General features: G+C 47.7%; 1 protein-coding gene across 1 annotated transcript in view; it reads right to left on the bottom strand.

Moving 5' to 3' along the window:
• Positions 1–4,103: 4,103 nt before the first annotated feature.
• POLQ (DNA polymerase theta) overlaps positions 4,104–19,997 on the bottom strand; it is a 122,159-nt gene continuing 106,265 nt past the window's right edge. The window contains exons 29-30 of the mRNA XM_064143942.1: positions 15,039–15,154; positions 4,104–4,584 (exon numbers count right to left, since the gene is read on the bottom strand). Of these exons, the coding sequence (XP_064000012.1) occupies positions 4,471–4,584; positions 15,039–15,154 (230 nt within the window). The 3' untranslated portion in view covers positions 4,104–4,470. The remainder of the gene's footprint in view (positions 4,585–15,038; positions 15,155–19,997) is intronic.

The following is a 19,997-nucleotide window of genomic DNA, read 5'->3' on the forward strand; positions in this document are numbered from 1 at the left end:
TTCTAAACTAGAAAAAAAGGCCAAGTTTCCAATCAAATGCAGGCTTCGGCCCATCAAAGGAGTGAAGAAAGGGGCCCCACAAGCAAAATAAGCAAGCAATGGGAGGAGCCAAACTCTCCTGCACACTTTACAAAGTAGAAAATATTCTCTTCTGCATAGCTCTAAGCAGTGCTTTGGTTTACCAGATCTAAGCTCTCCCCTGCTTCCCTTGATTACTTTCACTAATAGAGCCTAATCAGAATGAATGAATGCAAACAGCAGCAATCAGGCAACAGCTCAGAGCCAGTTTTAGTGACTCAAACGTTTCCACAGCCACCTCACTCACAATGCTGTGGCCACCTTTTGTCTTCTTATTTGTTCCTAATTACTGCTTAATTAAAATGGACTCATTGAGTTTGTTTAGCAAAACCAGTTTAGCTCCACGTCAATCCCCTTACAGATTAGCATCAGCCCTGCGTGGAGAGCTTGAAAGTCATCCTTCTGAAATCCTAAAGGCAGTGTGGGGGTGGAATACCATCGTGTGCCAAAGAAAAGCAGCTCAAGTGACAGCAGCTCTGCTGAGGCCTGAGATACAGCACAGGTGTGTCACTGCATGACACCCTGGGACAGGAAATCACTAGGCCATGTGAAATGATAATGAGCCCAACACAGCATTTCCCAGGCAGAGCACACAAATGGTTGGACGCCAGGGTGCCGAGGCTCAGGTCTGTTATTAACAAAAGCTTTAACAAGGTAAGAAAAGAGACGACTGTCTATCATCTGAATGCTCCATCAGGTGACAGATGTGGTGGAAAACCACAGCAGAGAGCAGACAGGAAGGAAACAAAAAAAAAATCTCACTGTAAAGTGATGTACAAAACAGGGAAGAAAGCCAAGCTGGTGCTGGGAAAGGCAACCAAGGCATGCTCACCTGAGGATGCTTTGCTTAGAATCATAGATAGAATCAACCATGTCGGAAGAGACCTCCAAGGTCATAATTTCTGTTTTGCTGCACAAGGAAGGTGATGGCTCAGAGTCCAGAATGTGGCCTTTTGTACTCTGGCTCCATTGACACCTTTACAAACTTACCATGCTCTTGAAACCTCACTGCCATGCCAGGGAAAACAGCCACACCAAAAGCGCCATGGTCGAAGCCAGTAAGCTGAAGCTCTGCAAGGCTGTGCCAAGCTAAGCAGCACCCTCTCAGATCAAGCTCTAAAAGCAACTTTGCAAGCACACTTCTTAAAAAGGATCCAGCAGAAGCTCAGACATTGAAGAATAATTAGGGGCTTGATAATTTCTCCCAGGAGGCAAGAACAGGAAGATGGAGCTTGCTTACGCTGAGGAGGAAAAGCAAAAAAAGCGGTGACAAAATAGAGGCTCAAAGGTGGTGAAGAGAGGCATCCACAGTCCCTCACTTGTAACATACACAAACCACACCATGAAAACAACAGAATTCCAGGTCAGACACTGTCTGAAGTTAACCAAATCAGCAAAAGTTGTACAACCCTAACAACCACCTGAAAGGGAAATGAAACCACTTGATGTGAGGTTTATTCAGAGCACAATGTGTTAGTGAGGATCATAATGTTGAGTAGCTGAGGACTAATTCCCTGTGTCTTCCTTGCCCTCACTTCTGAAGCATCTGACCCCGGCAACAGACTCCACTCAGACTTGGGACCACCTCAGCATGACAAGCCCAAACTCAGAATCACAGAATCAGTCAGGGTTGGAAGGGACCACAAGGTCATCTAGTTCCAACACCCCTGCCATGGCCAGGGACACCCTACCCTAGAGCAGGCTGCCCACAGCCTCATCCAGCCTGGCCTTAAACACCTCCAGGGATGGAGCCTCAACCACCTCCCTGGGCAACCCATTTCAGGCTTTCACCACTCTCATGCTCAACAACTTCCTCCTCACCTCCAGTCTGAACCTACCCACCTTCCAGCTTTGCTCCATTCCCCCTGGTCCTCTCACTCCCTGAGAGCCTAAAAAGTCCCTCCCCAGCTTTTTGTAGGACCCCTTCAGATACTGGAAGGCCACAAAAAGGTCACCTGGGAGCCTCCTCTTCTGCAGGCTGAATAGCCCCAACTCTTTCAGTCTGTCCTCACAGCAGAGCTGCTCCAGCCCTCTGAGCATCCTTGTGGCCCTTCTCTGGACATGCTCCATCATCTCCACATCCCTTCTGTAATAGAAGCTCCAGAACTGGATGCAGTACTCCAGGTGGGGTCTCAGCAGAGCACAACAGAGGGGGAGAATCACCTCCCTCACCCTGCTGGCCACACTTCTCCTGATGCAGCCCAGGCTTGTGAGAGTCTAAATCCTCTCTCTGGTTCATCAACAAAGATAAAGATTGCCTTTGTTAACCTCCGGGACTCGGTGCTTGGCATAAAGCTCAGGGATGCAAATCAACAGACAACGCCTTGGAAACTCCTGGACTCTAGCAGACCACCAAGGGTGGACCACCACCAGACCACCAGAGCTGCACACCACCCGAAGACTCCCTGACGAACTCCACAGAAGATCATCCCTGGGCCACGCACCCATCTCTCTCTCCCCTCCATCTGCGACTGATGGTAATATGATCACAGCTCTTTTCCTTCCCTGCTTCTTCTCTTCTCTGTCGTTCTCTTTATCTCTCTCTCTCCCCCTTCTCCCCTCTCTCCCTCTTATTTTGTCCAAACCTATCACTTAATAAATAGTTTCATGGTGATATATGGTCTTGTTTGCACCTTAATTTCACAACATGGAAACCCATAAGAACAGGTCTTGCTCCTCTGCACAGAGATACTGTTAATCTCTGCTTCTCTGGACCCTGACAAAGCTCTGGTTGGCTCTGTGGGCTCTAAGTGCACACTGCCGGCTCATGTTGAGCTTCTCGTCCACCAGCACCCCCAAGTGCCTCTCCTCAGGGCTGCTCTCCAGCCAGTCCCTGCCCAGCCTGGATCTGTGCTTGGCACTGCCTCGACCCAGCTGCAGGACCTTGTACTTGGTCATGTTGAACCTGCTGAGGTTGGCTTGCGCCCACCTCTCCAGCCTGTCCAGGTCTGTCTGGATGCCATCCCTGCCCTCCAGCATGTCTGCTGCACCACACAGCTTGGTGTTGTCAGCAAACTTGCTCAGGGTGCACTCAAACTCCCAGAAAAGCTTCCGACCTGATCACAGGGGTGGATCCAAGGAACCTGAGGCAACCAACAGGCAAGATATGAGGCTTCCCAAGGCAACAGGTCTCTGCATGAAGAACCACAGGTCAGCACCACCACTTAGCAACGCATCTGTAATGAACTGGACCTCAATATCAGAAAGGCAGTCCCTTCAACTGGCCAGACAAAGACTTACTTTTTCTTAAGATCATAAAAATCTGAGTTACTGTGAATTTTTTAACCAAGACATTGAGGTTCATTCTTTAGAAAGGATTGTTTTTGATGGTGATTTTGTGTTACCTCTAAGGGAGTTCAAACAACACCCTACTAAGGCCAGCTTGCAAGGCAGCAGGTGGACAAGGTAGACCAAAAATTCTTTCCTAAAAGCTTGCAGATGGCCAAGGATGTAGGGGTTTGTAATACAAATCTCTCCCCAGTTCTTAATGCTCTTGCAAACTCTGCTTTTCTGATTTCCTCAAATATCTCTTGCATTCCCTAGTGGAGAAATTTCTACTATGGATACCTGTGAAGGACTTCTGAAAATGCATGGAAGGGTCAACGGTTTTTATGCTGACACAGGGTCTTCTAGCTGAGGTGAGGAATCACAGTCATTTCAAAGCCCCTTTTCACTGAGAGTTCCAGAGTCTCCTCTTCCATTCAGACACAGAACTGTGTTTCATGAAGTCTGTTCTGAAAAATTCCACATACTGAAACCGAGACACAATCCAAACCCACCAGAGGCCAACCAAGCACTGGTTCCACTCACTGTGAATGCTGCAAAAGACAGCAAGTGAAAAATCCAGCCAGTTGTAAAGAATCGTAGAATCAACCAGGTTGGAAAAGCCACTTCAGGACCTGAGTATCAGCAGCAGGATTCAGTAGAAAATGATCCTAGCAAGAGACTGTAAAATTCCACACAGAGTGAAGAAACAATCACTCTTTGTTTTCTCCTAAACACAATTACACACAAGACCTGACCAGTTACCTTTGTGCCTCATTTTAATTAAATAATCTAGCTCATTTCAGATGTAATAAATTCATCAGTTTTTTTCTGGGGGGTGTTTTAAATTACAAAATGCAGCATACTTTAACAGAATTAATTTAAATACTCTGCTTTTAGCACTCAAGAATTTCACAGTTCTGTAAACATCCTTCGCTGTGCCTTATAAAGCATTTGGCTTAGCTAATTTATATTCACTTCTGCCATGTATTTTGGAAGGCAGCTTGCAGTGACATCTGTAGAAACACAATACAGAGGATGGCATAGATGTGCAGGTGAGTCTCCAGCCCTTGTGCCCAGTTCATGGTGCCTTCCACCTCATCACACGTAGGAATGCTGCATTTCATGTCAGAACTCCAGGTCCTGCAGGTCTCCCCAGCTAGGTCCAATTTTCACTTTAACGTTTAGTTTCACTGACAGTTTGATGGCATTCTCCATCTCGTGCTTGACAATCTGAGCAACCTACAAGAAAACACAGGACATGTCATAGAATCAGAGAATCAAGCAGGTTGGAAGAGACTTCCAAGATCATCCAGTCCAACCTAGCATCCAGTCCTATCCAATCAACTAGACCGTGGCACTAAGTGCCTCAGCCATTCTCTTCTTCAACACCTCCAGGGACGGTGACTCCACCACCTCCCTGGGCAGCCCATTCCAATGCCAATCACTCTCTCTGCCAACAACTTCCTCATAACATCCAGTCTAGACCTCCTCTGGCACAACTTGAGACTGTGTCCCCTTGTTCTGTTGCTGGTTGCCTGGCAGAAGAGGCCAACCCCACCTGGCCATAGCCTCCCTTCAGGTAGTTGTAGACAGCAATAAGGTCACCCCTGAGCTTCCTCTTCTCTGGGCTGCACACCCCCAGCTCCCTCAGCCTCTCTTCACAGGGCTGTGTTCTACGCCTCTCACCAGCTTCGTTGCAAGTGGGATGACATTTAACAAGGCCAACTGCAGGGTTCTGCACTTTGGCCACAACAACCCAAAGCAGTGCTACAGGCTGGAGAGAGAGTGGCTGTAGAGCAGCCAGGAAGAAAGGGACATGGGGGTACTGGCAGAGAGTAGGCTGAAGATGAGCCAGCAGTGTGCCCAGGTGGCCAAGAGAGCCAATGGCATCCGGGCCTGGATCAGGAACAGTGTGGCCAGCAGGACAAAGGAGGTTATTGTTCCCCTGTACTCAACACTGGTCAGGCCACATCTTGAGTACTGTGTCCAGTTCTGGGCCCCTCAATTCAAGAGAGATGTTGAGGTACTGGAATGTGTCCAGAGAAGGGCGACAAAGCTGGTGAGAGGCCTGGAACACAGCCCTGTGAGGAGAGGCTGAGGGAGCGGGGGGTGTGCATGTTGAACATGGGAAAAACATGGACAAATGGCACGGTCAGCCCACCTCAACTTTATGGGTCAGAGTGAGGGAACTGCAGGGTGCAAACACAGGGAATAACTCCTCCAGAAGAGGGGTTGCTCCAGTGTCCCGCAGGCAGCCCTCTCTCCCAAGGAGTGGTCCTGACAGTAATTCAGCTCCATGTATCTCCTGTGGTCACACCGCTCAGCAATAGAGATGCCCCATGTCCAGCCAGGTGGAGAACAGGGACAACAGAGTGTATTAGTATGTGTTTGTGAAATGGCCTGGCACTTCTGAAGCTGAGAAGTACTGAGCTTTAGTAGACACTGGTGCCCAATGCACTCTGATACCCTCCAGCCACAGGGGCACAGAAACTATCACAGTCTCAGGAGTCACAGGGGGGTCACAAGAATTGACTGTACTGCAGGCTGAGATAAGCCTCACTGGGAATGTGTGGGAGAAGCACACCACAGTGACTGGTCCTGATGCACCTTGCATCCTGGGGATCGACTTTCTGCGGGAAGGGTATTTTAAAGATCCCAAGGGGAACAAGTGGGCATTTGGCATAGCAGCTGTAGAGACTGCCGATAAAGAGCAGCTGTCTTATCATGTCTGGCTTGTCAGATGACCCTTCCATGGTTCGTACCCACAAGGTGGAGGATGTCAAGTTACCCATTGCTTCTCAGGTAGTTCTTCGCAGGCAATACCACACCAACAGGGTGCCCATACACCAGCTGATTTGCCACCTGGAGAAGCAGCTTGTCATCAGCAAGAGCCACTCACCCTTCAACAGCCCAATATGGCCTGTTGTATAGGGTTAACACTCCTGGGGGAGTGACCCTGAACCTGACCCTGGGGGTCTTGGCCCCTCCCAGGGGTGGGCCACACTCCAGGTGATGGTTAGCCCACTCCCCCCACTTCCTGTGGTATAAAAGAGACAGGACCTCCCTGTCTCATTTCTCTTTTTCCTGCATTCACACACACACTGACACTGCATACCAGCACACCACGTGGCAGCCACGAGGCAGAGACACCATCACACTACTCGGGTTGTATCCATCCCTGTTTTGTATTTTGCTGTTTTCCCTTCCTTATCCTTTGTAAACTCCCCTACCTCCAATCCCTTTTTTCTAAGTTATTGTTAAACTTTTCCTTTTTTACTTCCAAATCGAGTGAGATTGATTTATTTGGGTGTCCCTACCTTTATCTCTCTCCCTGCCTTTTGGGGAAAGGAGGGGGAAGAGGGGAGGGCACTCTATAAATTCTATAAATTGTCATTGGGTCTACTAAATTTATAAGAGTCTCTGGGAACTTGCATTTGAACCCAAGACAATTTATTTGGCGTCTCAACGTGGGGTAGGTAGAAAGAATTCTTTCAGAGAATATTTGGAAGTTAAAAAATGGATATTCTGAGAGTCTTAATCATTCATGCTTTTGCATGGCTGTTTTGGGGCTGGCTGTTAAAGTTTATAAGTTACCATGTCTTCTGGATTGTCATTGATATGGTCTGGGAATATTCTAAGCATTTGCCTGTCCGAGTCTATGCCTATTTCCTGAATTCTGTTAGCAATATCACTGTGTTTAGAAATGTTTCTGGAACATGGAATCAATCTGAGTATATGCATTGGAACACAGAAGCTCCAGATATTTTCGGGGAGAAATGGTACTGGATAGCTGTTATTTCACTGTGTGTAAATGTGGGTTTGGGAATTAACAAGGTAGTTCTGAACACGTGGAAGTATCGGGTGGGCACCGCCATTAGGATGCTTAGGGGGAGGGGTGGCCCTCACTGCCTGAGCTGCAGCTGCAGGGGGTGGGCGACAGGTCAGACCGGTCCGACGGGTCCGGCAGCCCCAAGCGCAGGCACCGCCTCTAGTGTGGCTCTGCCCCGAACTCTGCCCCCGGTCCCACCCAGGGCAGCCCCCCGGACCCTGCCCCCACAGCCCAGCCCCCTCCATCTGGCTCCAATTACCACGCGGCCAGCCAGATCAAACCCGAACCCTCCCACAGACACAGATCCAGGGCAAGGGACCTCTTCGGGAACCAGCACCCCCCAGCAACAGCAACCAGCTGGGAATGGACCTGATAATGGAGTTATCCTTATCAGCTCCACGCCCAGAAAGGAAATCAGGCACACAAGGCAGGAGTATGCAAGGGCAAACGGACAGTCCCTTTTAGCCTGGCTTTTGAAATGTTGGGATGCAGGAGCAGAAACCGTGGACCTAGATCAGAGGGAGGCAAAGCAGCTGAGATCCTTGTTGAGGGATGGAGGTGTGGATAAAGAGCTGGGGAGGCTCGATGGTACCCACTCACTTTGGGCCAGGCTTCTCATTGCCGTCAGGTACAGGTACCCGACTAAGGATGACATGATTTTCCATCCCCTTAAATGGACAGATATGGAACAGGGCATTTCATACCTGAGGCAAATGGCGGTTCAGGAGATAATCTATGGAGCCGACCAGATGCCCTCGGACCCTGATGATGTCCGCATGAAGCCAGCCCTCTTAAAGAAACTGACCCAGTGTGCCCCTTCCACATATGCCCCTACACTGGGAGCACTGCTGCTGGGCAGAGACCCCAACAACCTTCCCACAATCAGGGAGTTTGTGAATGACCTGAGACAGTTTGAAGACAGTTTGTCGAGGAAAACCTTAATTGCCACTGTAGAGACCCTCACCCAAGAAGTGAACGAGCTAAAAGCCTCTTTCTCTGAACTGCAGAAGGCAGAGGATGACTGCTCTTCACCTTCAGAATGGGTGCAAGTCTCAGCTGCAAGGAACACACGCCGCCGTGCTCCTCCTCCTCCCCGCAGGAGACCAGCCCAGAGCAGACAGGGTACACACAGAGGGTCACTTTGGAGAACACTGTGTGACCATGGGGAAAACATGGACAGACGGCATGGCCAGCCCACCTCAGCTCTATCGGCCAGGGTAAGGGAACTGCAGGGGACAAACACAGGGAATAACTCCTCCAGAAGAGGGGTTGCCCCAGTGTCCTGCAGGCAGCCCTCTCGCTCACGGGGTGGTGAAGCCAGTAACTCAGGTCCATGTGCCTCATGCGGTCACACTGCTGAGCATTAGAGGTGCCCTGTCTCCAGCTAGGCGGAGGCCAGGGATAACAGAGTATATTGGGACGTGTTTGTGAAATGGCCTGGCACTTCTGAAGCCGAGAAGTACAGAGCGTTGGTAGACACCGGTGCCCAATGCACTCTGATCCCCTCCAGCCACAGGGGCACAGAAACTATTACAATTGCAGGAGTCACAGGGGGGTCTCAGGAGTTGACTGTACTGCAGGCTGAGATAAGCCTCACCGGGAATGTGTGGGAGAAGCACTCCATAGTAACTGGCCCTGATGCACCTTGCATCCTGGGGATCGACTTTCTCTGGGAAGGGTATTTTAAAGATCTGAAGGGGAACAAGTGGGCTTTTGGCATAGCAGCTGTAGAGACTGCAGACAAAGAGCAGCTGTCTATCGTGCCTGGCTTGTCAGATGACCCTTCCGTGGTTGGTACCCACAAGGTGGAAGATGTCAAGTTACCTATTGCTTCTCATGTAGTTCATCGCAGGCAATACCGCACCAACAGAGACTCCCTGCTACCCATACAGCAGCTGATTCGCCGCCTGGAGCAGCAGCTTGTCATCAGCAAGAGCCACTCGCCCTTCAACAGCCCGATATGGCCAGTGCGAAAGGAGACGGGTGTGATGGTTTGGGGGTTACCCCGCCCCCCCACACTTTGTATTTGCCCCAGCTAACTCAGACGGGGGAGTGGAGACTCACGGTGGATTTCCGAGGCCTGAACGAAGTGACTCCTCCAATCAGCGCAGCCGTGCCTGATATGTTGGAGCTGCAGTATGAACTGGAAACGAAGGAGGCCAAATGGTATGCCACAATTGACATTGCTAATGCTTTCTTCTCCATCCCCATTGCAGAGGAATGTAGGCCACAGTTTGCCTTCACCTGGAGAGGAGTCCAGTACCACTGGAACAGACTGCCTCAAGGGTGGAAGCACAGCCCTACAATCTGCCATAGCATCATCCAGACTGCACTGGAGAAGGGTGGAGCTCCGGAACATCTACAGTACATCGATGACATCATTGTATGGGGTGAGACAGCAGAGGAGGTCTTCGAGAAGGGTGAGAAGATTGTTAATATCCTTTTGGATGCTGGTTTTGCCATTAAGAGAAGCAAAGTGAAAGGGTCTGCCAGAGAGATCCAGTTCCTGGGAGTTCGATGGCAGGATGGCCGACGCCACATCCCTATGGATGTGGTGAATAAAGTGGCCACTATGGTGGAACCCACTAACCGGAAGCAGACACAATCCTTCCTGGGGTTTGTGGGCTTTTGGAAGATGCACATTCCCGGGTACAGCCAAATTGTGAAACCCCTCTTTGACGTTACAAGAAAGAAAAATAACTTTGAGTGGGGACCTGAACAGCAGGAGGCATTTGACCAGATCAAACAAGAGGTGGTCCATGCCATGGCCTTGGGACCAGTTCGAACCAGCCCAGAGATTAAGAACATCCTCTACACAGCAGCCAGTGAGAATGGCCCTAGCTGGGGCTTATGACAGAAAGCTCCTGGTGAAAGATGAGGCCACCACTCGGGTTCTGGAGCAAGGCGTACAAAGGTTTTGACGCCAATTATACCCCCACAGAGAAAGAAATCCTAGCTGCCTATGAAGGAGTTAGAGCTGCTTCTGAGGTGCTTGGAACAGAGTCACCACTCCTTTTAGCTCCATGGCTTCCAGTCCTGACTGGGATGTTTAAGGTGAAAGGTTCAACTCCACACCATGCCACAGATGCTACATGGAGTAAGTGGGCAGCTCTAATAACTCAGAGAGCTAGAATGGGGAGCCTGAAGCGCTCAGGCATTGTGGAAGTCATCACAAACTGGCCAGAGGGCACCGACTTTGGAAAGCCAGCAGAAGAGAAGGCAGTGACCCGTGCTGAGGAAGCCCCCCCATACAGTGACCTTCCTGAGGAGGAAAAGGGATATGCTCTGTACGCAGATGGATCCTGCCCTCTTGTAGGCAGCAAGCAGAGATGTAAGGCTGCCGTCTGGAACCCTACACGCAGAGTTGCAGAGGCAAGAAATGGAGAAGGCTAATCCAGCCAATATGCTGAGGCAAAGCCATTCGGCTGGCCCTGGACACTGCAGAACGAGAACAGTGGCCAATGCTATACATCTATGCTGACTTACAGATGGTAGCAAATTCCTTATGGAGGTGGCTGAAGGAATGAAAATGAAATGACTGTCAGAGAAAGGGGAAGCCTATTTGGGCTGCTGACCTCTGGTAAGACATTTCTGCATGCCTGGACAAGCTACCAGTTAAAATCAGACACATCAGTGCTCACATTCCCAAGAGCAGAGCCACTGAAGATCAACAGCACAACCACCAAGGTGACTTGGCTGCCCACATCTCCCAGATAGACCTGGACTGGAAACACAAAGGTGAGCTGTTCTTAGCTTGGTGGGCACATGACTCTTCTGGATACCAAGGAAGAGATGCCACATACCAATGGCACCATGACAGGTCCAAGGACATACCCACGGATTGCATATCCAAGGTTATCGATGACTGTGACATCTGTGCTGCCATAAAGCAAGCTAAGCGCATGAAGCCTTTTGGTACGGGGGATGGTGGTCAAAATATAAGTATGGGGAGGCCTGGCAGATCGATTACATCACTCTGCCTTGATCTTGCAGTGGCAAACAGTATGTGCTAACCATGGTGGAGGGAAGCACGGGGTGGCTGGAAACCTACCCAGTACCTCATGCTACTGCCTGTAACACCATTCTGGGTCTGCAGAGTCACATCCTGTGGAGACACGGTACCCCAGAGAATTGAGTCAGATAATGGGACCCGTTTCAAAAACAACCTCATAAGCAACTGGGCAAAAGAACATGGGATCAAATGGGTTTACCACATCCCATACTATCCACAAGCTGCGGGAAAGATTGAGCATCACAATGGCCTGCTGAAAACCACCCTGAATGCTACGGGGTGGGGTTGGAACTTTCAAAAACTGGGAGAAACACCTAGTAGAAGCCACTTGGCTGGTGAACAGCAGGAGATCAGCCAAAAGAGCTGGTCCTACTCAGTCTACCCTATTGCCCGTAGTTGAGGGAGATGGAGTTCCCATGGTCTGCAAAAGGAATCTACTGGGGAAAACTGTGTGGGTTGCTCCTGCTTCTGGGGTCTAATCTATCAAAGGAGTGGTATCTGCAGAGGGTCCTGGTCACACATACTGGGTAATGCTCAAAACTGGTACTATTGAGTATGTTCCAGAGAGGAACCTCACTCTAGCTGAAAATGTCTAAATCTCAGAGTTGGTTCCATGTAATGTTGTATCATAGTTGTATAATAGCTGTATAATAGTTGTGTAATAATTGTATTATAGTTTATAAGTGGTTATAAGTTGTTTTTCTAGTTACACCCTCACCACAACACATCCAACAGAATCCACACCACACAAGCAGCAATCCAGAGGAATCCTACAGCATCACATCACTACACAGCACCCAACAGAACCTACACCACACAAGCAGCGATCCAGAGAAGTTCTACATCATCACAACAAGGTGTCCAATAGAACCCTGCAACTGTTTTTCTCTGATGCCCTACAGTGAAAGACTGTTCCTGATGTTTCCTTGCAGAGTGAAAAGACTTTTTCCTGAGTTTCTCACAAGAACTGTTCCTGTTTCCCTGATTCTTCTTCCATGTTCCTATCCTCCTCACACCTCTCCTCACTAACCTGCACTGGAGAAACACATTGCCTTGGGATACAGCTGGGGATCAAGAAGGACTTAAGAACTCTTAATACATGGACACATTGTCCTATCTTTGGAAAAGGAGACTGTTTGCAGGAAAGTGGAAATGGTCTAACCAAGGGGTCGAATGTACAGGGTTAACCTTCCAGGGGGGAGTGACCTTGAACCTGAGCCTAGGTGGTCTTGACTCCTCCCCAGGGGTGGATTTGAACACCACCAGGTGATTCATGGTTAGCCCACTCCCCCTTCCTGTCTAAAGTTCCATAAAAGCAGGAGGATTTCCTGTTCTTGCTCTCTGCACTCCCTGCCTTCCTGCTTACCAGCACCACCATCCTGTTCCTGGTTCCTCTTTGTTTTACCATATGGCCATCACCCACGAGGCAGACAAACTCATTACCATCAAAATCGGATTGTATTTACACATTTTGTATTTTGATTTGTTTTTCCTTCCTTATACCTTTGTAACTTCCCTACTTCAGATACCCTTTTTAACTTATTGTTAAACTTTTCATCTTTGTAACTTCCAAATCAGTGAGTGAGATTTTTTATTTGGGTGTGCTTACCTTTTCCTCTCTCTACATCTGTCTTGGGTTCTAATTCAAATTCCCAGAGACTCTAATAAATTTGATAGAACCAATAACAATTTGTAGAGTGCCCTCCCCTCTTTCCCTATACCTAATCCCTTCCTTTGGGAAAGAAGAGGGGAGAGAGATAAACACACCCGAATAAATCAATCTCACTCGATTTGGAAGTTAAAAGGAAAAGTTTAACAATAACTTAGAAGGGTATCTGATATAGGGAAGTTTTACAACAGATAGAGAAGGGAAAATAGCAAAATACAAAAGGCATAAATACAACCCGAGTTGTGTGATGGTGGCTTTGTCTGCCTCGTGTCTGCCATGTGGTAAAGCAGCTGGTAATGAAGGGAGAGATGTGTAGAGTGAAAGAGTGAGCGAAGAGGGAGGAACAGGAAGTCCCCCTCATTTTGTAGGACAGGAAGTGGGGGAAGTGGGCTAACCATCACCTGGTGGTGTTCAGACCCACCCCTGGGGAGGGGTCAAGACCCCTAGGGTCAGGTTCAGGGTTACTCCCCCTGAAGTGTTAACCCTATACAACATCTAATTCCTTTATTTTGGGAAAGAAGGGGGAAGAGGGAAAGGCACTCTACAAAATTGTTATTGGTTCTATCAAATGTATTTGACTCTATGGGAATTTAAATTAGAATCAGGACATAAGCAAATCCACTTTCTTGGCCCCAGTTCTTCTGGGCATACCGGGATTACTTGGAGTCAGTATCTAAAGATGTATAAGCCTATACTCAAGGGATTTCAGTTTTCTATAGAAAGAAAAGCAGGAGCCTTTTCAAACCTAGAAGAGCCTACCTGCCTTGCAGTAGCAGATGTCCAAACAGAGCTGACAAGATGAACAGAAGCTTTAGCTCAGATTCATGAGAAAAACATGAAACCTTTTGTTCTTAATTTCATTAAAAAAGAAAACAAATAAAAAAGCAAAAAAGCCCAGGCAAGTCATGACTGCTGAAAGCTTTCTCAACCTAGAAGTTACTGCTTGCTGTCAGGGAATGGCATCATACAATCATAGGATCACTTTGGTTGGAAAAGATCTTTAAGATCAGAGTCCAACCAGTACTTAACTTCACCAAATCTGGTTCTAAACCATGTAACTCAGCACCACATCTCTGCCTCTTTGAGATACCTCCCTGAAAAGCCCATTCCAGGGCTTGAGAACCCTTTCAGTGAGAAGTTTCTTCTAACACACAACTTAAACCTCCCCTGGGAAAACTTGAGGCCATTTCCTCTCATCCTATCACTTGTTACTAGGGAGACAAGACCAACATCCACATCACTACAGTCCATTTTCCGGGAGCTGTTGAGAGCAAGAAGGTCTCCCCTCAACCTCCTCTCCTCCAGACTAAACCCCACTTCCCTCAGCCACTATCCAAAACACTCGCTCTCCAGGCCCTTCACCAGCTTCCTTGTCCTTTTGTCATTAAAGATGTACACAATGGGAAAAAAGACATCCCCTGGCTATGGTAGCACACTCTGGCAGCCTTTCTGCCTTTGTGCTTAGGACTTGAGAAAATACTGAGCTGCCAACGTATGCTTGCTACTAAAACACTTGCTACTGAAGTCTGTCATACAGACACTACTATGCCCAGGTACAGGAGCACCAACACAATGAGAGAGCACACATGGAGACACACATGCATAAAAAGTACCTTAAGTCTACACAGTACATTCCTTATACCTTCCACGTTGCTGACCAACACCATACCGCTACTAACAGAAAGACAGGCAGGCAGGGAATGAGGAAAGAAGAAAGCAAAGCAAGGACTCCTCCTTTCCCTGCAGAGCAGAAACCACATGTTCCAAGTGAGGTAGCACAAGACACAAGTGTAAACAAGGAGGCAAAAACACCTCCAAATGAGAGAAAACTTCCTCCTTTACCTGTCAAGAACACTAAGCTACTTTACTCATCATATTAATATATTAAGCTACTTTATATCATCTTGCAGAGGAGTACTCTTGCAGAGTATGAACTGCTGTTGCAAGCAGCAAAGCACATGGTGGAAAAATTAACAACAACCACAGCGATAGCTTGAAACTGAAAATACAGGGATAAGGAAAGCAAACATCATTTTGCATCCCATTCAGCTCTATTTTCACAGACCTTTTAGCAAACAATGAGAGAGGATTCAGGGAAAAGAAGCTGAGCACCTGCTTGGAAGGTGCTCAGCTTGCAATACCATAACACAGTAGCAGATAGCTGAAAAAGTGCACAGCTGTACCTGGATGACATCATTCTCTGCAACTTCATAAAGGAGCTCATCATGGAGTTGGAGAATAAAGAAACCTCCACTGCTGGGATTTAGTATCCCCCTGTTTCTCTTCCTTGTTAGCCTTCCTACAAAGTGAAAAGCACAGTTAATTAGATACTGCTATGCAAAAGCATGTTTCCTGTAATTAGAAAGAGCCCTACAACACACTGCTAGTGCTAAGATAAAAAACACAGAATCATAGAATCAACCAGGTTGGAAGAGACCTCCAAGATCAGCCAGTCCAACCTAGCACCCAGCCCTGGCCAATCAACCAGACCATGGCACTAAGTGCCTCATACAGGCTTTTCTTCAACACCTCCAGGGATGGCGTTCCACCACCTCCCTGGGCAGCCCATTCCAATGCCAATCACTCTCTCTGCCAACAACTTCCTCTTAACATCCAGCCTAGACATCCTCTGGCACAACTTGAGACTCTGTCCCCTTGTTCTGTTGCTGCTTACTTGGCAGAAGAGTGTGCTAGTTTGAAGCAGGGTAGAATGTTTTGGTGAGAAGAACTAGATCATAGGCTGTGAAAGGAAAACAATTGTGATGCCTCTGTCCCTCAGAGTCTTGCTGAAGGAATGTAAACATTAGATAACACTCTCGCCATTTTCTCTTCACTCTGCTTCTGGCTTCGGACTGAGCTGCAGCTCCCTAACCTCACCTTCCACTAACCTTGCTTCTTAACCTCTTGGATGAACCTCTATTCTTCCTTAGGACTGGGGTAAGGTTGAGAGGGGCAGGGGGAAGGTGCAGGGGTGGTTGAGAGCCCCTCCTGGGGACTCAGGTTTCTGGGAGGGGAGTTGTGCTTCTATATTACTTTTACCTTGTATATTTCTGTATATAGTGTAAATAGCTGCTTGTATATTGTGCTAGCTGTAAACAAATAGCTTCATTCATATTCCCAGAGCCAGCTGAGTCTAGTTGGGTACTTCTAAAGTGTGGGGGAGTGGGTAACAGCCAAACCGTCACATATTTTATTTGGCTTCTCCCAATGTGGGGCAAATTCATTTGAGTGACTGTTAACTCTGGGAATCAGAATGAAGCTAATAAAGCAGCTATTTTACTTGGTGGTGGCTATTGTGTGGCCTGTTTTCTGTTTTCTTGTGTACAATTTGATCAAAGCCCAAATTGGTTATTTCTTGCTTAATGTAGTTTTTCAGAAGGTCAAAGCTAAACTCACAAGCATTTTCTGGTCCCGGGGCGATCTCATTCTTGGGTATGCTGGTTTTAATGTCACTGAAAATCTTACCAGTAACATTACAGGGGTATTTACCAAAAATATTACATCCACTCAAAATACTGCTTTAACTACAGCCCTCATGAGGGTAATTAACCCCAGAACTGAGATGCCAGACATTTGTTCAGGATTATGTTCATGTAAGACCATGTTGTTACTCTTAGGTGTCAATTTGTTTTGTAATTTTGATTTTCATATTAATTCTGATAATATGTGTGAAAAATTCAAGTGCCATGCCTGTGAAAACTAGGAAAGTCTCTGTCTCGAAAGCGAATGGGACAGTGTCTCAACAATTACCTTCTCCCCAGCCAAATTCAGGGACAGTTTTGCATCAACAAACTACCAGTGGAAATATAAACAACGATAAGCCAGGGGCACAGCTAGGGATAGTCCCTGTACCTCCCTCTTCAGATTCTGGGAAAACTGCCAATGCTCCTAATGGTAATGACAACAAACCAGGATTGGCAGGCAGCCCAGGAGTACAGGCTCAAAGTCGGAATGTACCTACTAATAATAATGACACTAATAATACTAGTAACACTAGCCCAGTCACTCCAAATCTCCAGCCCCAGCCAGCAGACCAGAACCCTATTAGCTGTAAGGCAGATCTGAACTCACAGACCCCAGGCCAGACCCCCAATGATTCAAACCCTGCAGTAGACACATCCAAGTCTGTTGCTGTGCAGGCCTTTTTGGCACCTGCTAAGGCAAAAGCCAAGACACAGCTTTTGACAAAGTGTGATTCAAAGGAGGATGTAAGAGAGGGAACCTCTGGTGAGCAAGAGGAGGAAGAGGAGGCATTTATTCTTCGGGACCTAGCGAACATGCTGAGATCGCAGTACTCAAATGAGAAGAGCACACTGAGGTTGGCTGCCAAGAAAGAGTATGGTTCCAATGAATTTAAGAGTGCTATGAGGAAGGTTCTGTTTCTAGGCTAGGGACAACCAGAACAACAAGAGGAAGAGGAGAAGGATGACATCCAGGACTCCAATGATCCTCTCAGAGAGGTCAGGGAAGTTAGAAAGGAACACTCAAGAGAATCAGGTGAACCAATCCTAAGCTGGCTGATGAGATGCCATAGCACTGGTGCAAATGCCCTGCAGGTAGGAGACAAGTCTGCCAAGCAGCTAGGACCACTCACCAAGGAGAGTGGAGTGGACAAATACCTAGCAAGTCCTCTTGGTAAGGTTAGCTTGTGGACATGCCTTTGGTTGGCTGTGGCTATGAGATATCCTTCCCGAGATGATCTACCATGGGCTGCTAAGAAGTGGAACACCATTGAGCAGGGAATTAAGCTTCGGAAGGAGTTTGCTGTGAAGGAAGTGCTTTATGGAGATCATGGCACACATGAGCCTGATGACATTCCTCTTGGAACAGGTCTCATGAAGAAGCTGATTAAGCTTGCTCCTTCATCCTATGCTAACATCTTGGCCAGCAAGTTCCTATCAAGGAGTGATAATGGAAGGTCTTTCACTGTTGGTGAATTCACTGAACAGCTCAGGCAGGTAGAGGACAGCTTGTCACATTCTGCCATAGTCTCTGTCATACAAACCATGACTACAGAGATAAAGGGGATGAAAGAAAGCATTGAGAATGGCATTAGGGATAGCATGAAAGAACTGAAGGAGGAAATCAAAACTTCCATTTCCAATCTGGTAAAAGATACCATCCCTGCATCATCCGAATGGGTGCATGTTTCTGCCATCAGGAACAGACACCCACCTCCTGCAAGGCAATTCCAGCCCAGGAGGAAACAAATTCCACCTAGACATCATCAATCACATGCGTCACTGTGGATAATTCTGCGTGACCAATTTGGTGAGAACACGAACAAGTGGGATGGTCAACCTACTTCAGCTCTTTCAAAGAGAGTCAGGGAACTGCAGAGTGGCAGGAACAGAGGCAGCAATGCCAGAAAAGTAGCTGTCACTTCTTCAGCTCCCCAGAGCAACTGCAATTATTCCAACAGTTGCAATTTCTCTCACAACAACACCAATCACTGTGTACACCCAACATGCCATGTTCAGTATTAGAGGCGCCCTGCCTCCAGCCAGGAGGAGGATAGGGATAGTGGAGAGAACCGAATCTATTGGAATGTATTCATTTGATGGCCTGGCAGTTCAAAAGTTCAGAAATACAGGGCTTTAGTTGACACAGGTGCTCAGTGTCCCCCATCAAATTGCAAGGGGACAGAGTCCATATCTATTTTTGGAATCATCTGTGGACCTCAAGAGTTAACTAAGTTGCAGGCTAAGTTTAACTGGTAAAGAGTAGAAGAAACATACAATTGTAACTGGTCCTGATGCGCCTTGCATTCTGGGAATTGACTTTTTGAGACAAGGTTGTTTCAAAGATCCTAAGGGTCACAAATGGGCTTTTGGGATAGCATCTGTAGAGACTGAGGATGGTAAATTGGAATTGTCCGTAAGACCTGAACTTTCAGATGAATCTGCAGCCGTGGGACATTATGACATAGAGGATCTGGAAGTGCCAATTGCTACTCAAACTGTTCACCACAGACAGTACAGAACTAACTGTGACTCTTTGTTGCCCATTCATCAGCTGAGTGATTTCCCATTGGAATGGGCTGCCCAGGGAGGTGGTGGAGGCACCGTCCCTGAAGATCTTCAAGAAAAGCCTGGATGAGGCACTTAGTGCCATGGTCTAGTTGACTGGCTAGGGCTGGGTGATAGGTTGGACTGGATGATCTTGGAGGTCTCTTCCAACCTGGTTGATTCTATGATTCTATGATTCATCAACTGGAGAGTCAGGCTGTCATCGAGAAAGCTCATTCACCTTTCAACAGTCCCATCTGGACTGTGCGTAAACCTAACGGCGATTGGACACTCACAGTTGATTTTCGTGACCTCAACGAGGTGACTCCACCCATGAGCGCAGCTGTGCCGGATATGCTGGAACTCCAGTACAAGCTGGAATCGAAGGAGGCTAAATGGTATGCTACCATAGACATTGCTAATGCTTTCTTCTCTATTCCCATAGCAAAGGAGTGCAGGCCTCAGTTCGCATTCACCTGGAGAGGAATCCAGTACCAGTTCAACCGTTTGCCTCAGGGGTGGAAACACAGCTTAACAATCTGTCACTCAGTCATCCACAATGCACTGGAGAAAGGTACAGCTCCAGAGCACATACAATTCATCGATGATATCATTGTGTGGGGTCAAACTGCTGAGGAAGTCTTCGAGAAAGGTCACAAAATCATTGACATTCTGTTGCAAGCAGGTTTTGCCATTAAGAGACACAAGGTCAAAGGACCTGCCAGAGAAATTCAGTTTGTGGGAGTGCGGTGGCAGGATGGTCGCCGTCACATTCCACAGGATATGATCAACAAAGTCTCCACCATGGCAGTTCCCATCAATAAGAAGGACACTCTATCTTTCCTGGGTGCAGTGGGATTTTGGAGACTACCCATTCCTGGTTTCAGTCAAACCTCTGCATGATGTGACTCATAAGAGAAACAATTTCAAGTGGGGACCTGAACAGCAAGCAGCCTTTGATTAGATCAAGAAAGAAGTAGTCCATGCAGTGGGCTTGGAACCTGTGCGATCTGGTCCGGACATTAAGAACATTCTATACACGGCTGCCAGTGACAATGGTCCAACTTGGAGTCTTTGGCAGAGAGCTCCAAATGAGACACGTGGTCGTCTACTTGGTTTCTGGGGTCGTGGCTA

The sequence above is a fragment of the Pogoniulus pusillus genome, chromosome 5 (assembly GCF_015220805.1).
Source record: "Pogoniulus pusillus isolate bPogPus1 chromosome 5, bPogPus1.pri, whole genome shotgun sequence".
Taxonomy (NCBI): Eukaryota; Metazoa; Chordata; class Aves; order Piciformes; family Lybiidae; genus Pogoniulus; species Pogoniulus pusillus.